The sequence below is a fragment of the Arachis ipaensis genome, chromosome B2, assembly GCF_059453495.1.
Source record: "Arachis ipaensis isolate K30076 ecotype BB chromosome B2, ASM5945349v1, whole genome shotgun sequence".
Classification (NCBI taxonomy): domain Eukaryota; kingdom Viridiplantae; phylum Streptophyta; class Magnoliopsida; order Fabales; family Fabaceae; genus Arachis; species Arachis ipaensis.
The window spans coordinates 111499465-111504453 of NC_142437.1; the positions used below are offsets into that span (position 1 = coordinate 111499465).

Sequence of the window (4989 nt, forward strand, 5' to 3'; positions counted from 1 at the left end):
TAGGATTTATGGTCTGTCTTCTTGTAAGTAGGATTTAGTTAGTTTAAGGAAGATTTTATCTTATGTTATATAGTGTAACAAGTAATTACAGTGTTATCTTTTGTTTATGCAACTCTAATCTGTAAGTGCTAGGACAAGCAATGAACGATGAGTAGATGAATGATGAGTATTTTCTGGATAAAGAAAAGTTGCATTAGAAATGGAATAAAATCAAACATACTTAAATCCAAGTACCATACTTGCATTCCATATAACCAAAGTTTAACAAAAAAAGGTAGCTAGTCTTTACGTTTCTGCTATGAATACTAAGATCTTCCAAAAAAAAAAGGTGCAGTGACATACACTATCAACATAATAACCAAACATAGTCAGACCAGGTTGTCTCAATAAGATGTACTAACAACATAACAAAATATGACAAAGTTGTATTAAACTCATAAAACTACGTTGACACAGTAGGATCAAATCTATTTTGGAAGCCTTAGTCCAGGTGTTGGCATGAACTTGAAGATTCTTGAAGCTGTGCCAGAACTTGTAGCAGCAAGTGTTTCAGGTGATGCTGACTGGATAGGCCTCTGTGGTGCTGCGGAGATGGTTAGGGTTGGAGAAGGTGCTGGAGCAGATGGTGGGGTAGGTGCTGGAGTAGAATGTGGCCTCCTAATTGGTTGTTTAGGTCTTGGAGGCCTAAATGTTGATGGAGGTGCAACATGGCTTGAACTATTGGTTATCTGCTCCTAATAGAACACAAGATAAACAAATCATTAGACATTTTGATCCCCAACTAAATATTTTATCTGACATACAGATCCCCAAATAGATAATTTATTAGGCAAATAGATCCTTAAGTATTAAGCCAATCAGTCACAATCACATTGAAGATCACATGAATGCAGGCAACATGACAACAATATGATTACAACAAATTCAACTGAGATTATACCTGTGGCAGTGGTTGGGGTGCTGTTTGGGAGACTTGGACTTCATCTTGTGATGGTGGAGCAGATGAAGTATTTTTCTTTGCTCTTAGCTGTCCATTTTTCTTAACCTTTGGGGGTGGTTTAGGCCTTGGTGGTCCCTTGCATGTCTTTGCATTGTGACCAGTCTGACCACATTTTTGGCAAGTGACCATGAATGTCCTTCTTCCCTTTGTTGTATCTGGTGAATCCTCAACAGGATCAGGTTTTCTCTTTTTCTTCGTTGGGCGCCCAGGAGGCCTCTTAATGGTGGGTGGCTCCGGAGCCAAGAGACCAGTCTTTTTCCAATACTCCTCTGAGTTGACTGGTCTGATTACATGTTCATACGTGGCTCGAAATGCATCCATTTTGAGCCAAGGGTGCACATAAGGTTCTGGTCTATCACACCTCTTTTGTATAGCTGTCAACGCATGAACACATGGAATTCCTGCTCAACATTATCAGGCAGTAACATAACATCAGCAAAAAATCTAATTCCTACTCAAGATTACATGTTAAAATCACAACTCACAAAAAATGAATAATAGGCCTAATCACCTGTTAGTTGCCACAAGTTGCAACTACAAGTGTGCCTTCCAAGATGCACACCAACTTTCTTTAAATGTCTCTGGACTTCGAATACATTACGATCGTTGTCACCAGTCCACTGAGCTGTCCAGAACTTAGTATCTTTCATAATATCTTCCATTTTCCTCTGCTGAACTGGTGCCAATACTCCAGTGTAAGTGCTTAGAACCTTCTTATGCGTAGCCATTCTCCTCATCAAGTAGCAATGGATCTCTTCCAACATGGTAAGAATGGGTTTTCCCCTGTAATGGTTTATTTTGGCGTTCCAAACTTCAGTCATGTTGTTTGTCACATTATCAAGCTTGGGCCAATGGCTGAAATGAGCTTTGGTCCAGCAAGATGGTTGAAATTTTGCAAGATAAGCTCATGCACGCTCATTCATTCTCTTCAACTGCTGCATGTGATGCTGGAATTCAGCATCTGTGGTACTCCTTGCACATGCCCAAACCATATTCTTCAACCGTTTATCCTTAAACCTTCCTATAAAATTTTTCCAAATGTGTCTTACACAATTTCTATGGTATGCATTTGGCATCACCTCCTGCAAAGCAGGCAGCAAACCCTGCAAGATAGGTGCATGTAGTGTATAAAAGACATACAAAATCTAATAGCATACAAACTTTCAAATAATCAGACACGTAGCTCCCCAACAAAGTCATTTATCAGACACATAGATCCCCGACTAACTCATTTACCAGGCAAATATATTCTTATTTAAACAATTTATCAGACACCCTAAACCTTAATAACTTCCTCAGTCAGTAATGTATCACAAAGTTGGTAAGTTCAAGAGTATGATACTTATTCTAGGTTCAGGAATATGATACTTATTCTAATCATTCCAACATTATACAAAGCAATTCACCCACAAAGTATATCTAAGGATTAGTAGATAATTTTGAGTACATTATTATGAATGAAATTAAGTCTGACTTACCTTCTGTTGGTCAGAGATAAAATTCCAGCCTTTCACTGTGCATTGACCCAAGTCCTCTTGCAGAAGTTGTAGAAACCATTTCCAATTTTGCTTCGTTTCACTATCAACCACCGCATAAGCAATCACATAGAAGTGATTGTTTGCATCCTGACCGACAGCTGACAACAGTTGCCCCCTATAATATCCTTTCAAATGGCATCCATCCAAACCAATCAGCGGTCTGCAGCCAGTCTTAAAACCCCTTTTACAAGCCTCCAGGCAAACATACAACTTGCTGAACAATGGTGGTGAATAAGGAATTGTTGGAATTAATTCCAATAATGCAGTGCTACCAGAGTTACTATCATGTATCTCTGTGAGGTAATCTCTCAATCTTCCATACTGTGCCCTCTCATTCCCAACATACCTTTCTCTAGCAACCCTTAATGCTCTATAAATCATCTTGTCACTGCACACGACATTAATCTTCCATACTGTGCCCTCTCATTCCCTTAATGCTCTATAAATCACTCTTACCCTTCCCTTCAGCCCCATTGATTTTTGGTGCACCTTCTGTAGCCCCTGCTTGCTGACTCACATCTGTAGTGTGTTTTGATCTTGATCCCTCACTAACATCAACAGTAGCTTGCACTTCATCTACTCCAGAGTTATCAGTTACAGTGGCTCCCCTCTTTTCCTTACACTTGGCCTTGAACTTTGCCTTTGCACTCATAGCCTTCTCCTCGCCATTTGCACACTTGCACCTAACTCTCTTCTTGTCATTTTTAACATAAAAAATCCTCCTCCCTTCAGCAATAGTGTAATCCTTTAGAGCTTTCTTGAATTGTTCAAGTGTGGTAAACTCCATGTTCAGCTGGAGTTGAACTTCACCAAAGGCTGCCTCCTCATTGAATTGAGGCCAGTCAAAACCATTTCCCTCATTATCAGATGATTGAGGTGTATCAAAACCCTCTGACTCAAAACCTAGACCATCGGACTCATCACTAAATATCTCACTATCAACCTCCCCTATACCATGTCCAGCAGTAGAAGTAGGCCTGTCAGTGTAGTTGGGCCCAGCTGTGTTATTGGGCCTGGATGTGTGGGTAGGCCCAACAGTGACTTTAGGACCAGCATTCTTCCTTACATTTTTTGCAATTTTTTTCTTGCCAGCCTTCTTATCTCCTTTGTCACCTTTTCTCTTGGTTAAGTTAATGAGCAATTCATCTTCATCATCATCGGTATCACTCTCAAAGCCTGAAGGTGGGGGTTTATAGGCCTCATCTTCAGCACTTTCATAGCTATCATAGCTATCACCATCAGAGATTGGATCATCAGAAAAGACCTCTGCTTCTCTATCCTCATCAGTGTGTTCTTCATTCATGCTATTATTATCATCATCTCCCTCACTGAGATTCATCTCATCTTCTTCCGACCATTCAACATCTTTCATAATTGGGTGGTCAAAAAACAAGTACAACTCATCAGTTTCTTTGTCTTCCCTCTTTGCATCACACATCTCTCCAATTTCTTTATCTCCATAAATAGGGTGTAAGCCTGCTTCCATGCTAGGAGCTCTTGGATCATACCAACACATCTTCTTGAATTCATGGTAGCCGAATTCTTCAAACAACTTCTTCAAGTCAAAGTAATTCACTAAGTCCAGATCCATCGGAGGAAACTTTTTACATTGCCATTAAGATACAGAAGTTCACCCTTGTTATCTTTGACAAAGCTCCCCCCATGTTGAAACACAGGGGTAACCCACTCAGTCATCTGTAATTTACAAATATGGAATACCACTATCAATATCAGAAAACTAAACATTACCCTTAATCAGATAAAATTTAGATAACATTTCATCAACACTAAATGTTACTCTAACATCTTTTATTTGGGTAAATGTCATAATCAGCTTAATACATCAATGCAATGTGTTCATCACTTCATATTGTGTCTTTTTCATGTTAACCTCGTAAATGTATGCACCACAACACTTATCAGTAACCCATGTGAGACAGTATCAAAGCATCAAAAACAACTTTTATTTCCAGCAACTAATGGTATTCTAACAAAAACAACTACTACATGATCACACCGTTAAACAATGTCAACAATGATCAACTATACCATCAACAACTTAATCGATAAACTCATCACTATACTAACCTCGACCAGTGGCCGTGGCGAGCGAAACACTCACAGGGGAATTCTTCCGCAATAATGCTGACTCGTTCAAATCCTAGCGTCGACAACAGCAACAGAGGTGGTCGGAGGACTACAGCTTGACGTGGTGGTGGCTTCCTAAGTAAAACCTAGGAGAAGAGAAGGAGTTCAGAGTAATTTTATTTTCGTGGAGGGAAGGCAAAAAGATGCTTCAGTTTTGATAGACTCTTCCTCTCACAGAACGACGTCGTGCCCTATTCTAAAATGCAGCGTTTTGTATCAATCTGGCTAAGGACCAATTCGTCCGAAGGAAACACGTGGAACTTCACTGCTGACTCATCACAGTCACACGACACATCACCTCCT

The 4989-nt window shown here is 39.8% G+C and overlaps 1 protein-coding gene across 1 annotated transcript; it reads right to left on the bottom strand.

Moving 5' to 3' along the window:
- Window positions 1–220: 220 nt before the first annotated feature.
- Window positions 221–4989, bottom strand: LOC107627713 (uncharacterized). Its single transcript, XM_088505826.1, has 5 exons — window positions 4627–4989; window positions 3162–4233; window positions 1512–1581; window positions 941–1401; window positions 221–734 (listed from the first exon to the last, which is right to left on the bottom strand). Exons 2-3 carry the CDS (start codon window positions 4127–4129, stop codon window positions 1572–1574), a joined length of 978 nt encoding a protein of 325 aa, XP_088361952.1. The 5' UTR covers window positions 4130–4233; window positions 4627–4989; the 3' UTR covers window positions 221–734; window positions 941–1401; window positions 1512–1571.

Bases quoted from the DNA above. Each gene is read 5' to 3' on its own strand.
- LOC107627713 (XM_088505826.1), bottom strand. From the start codon at position 4,129: ATGGATCTGGACTTAGTGAATTACTTTGACTTGAAGAAGTTGTTTGAA.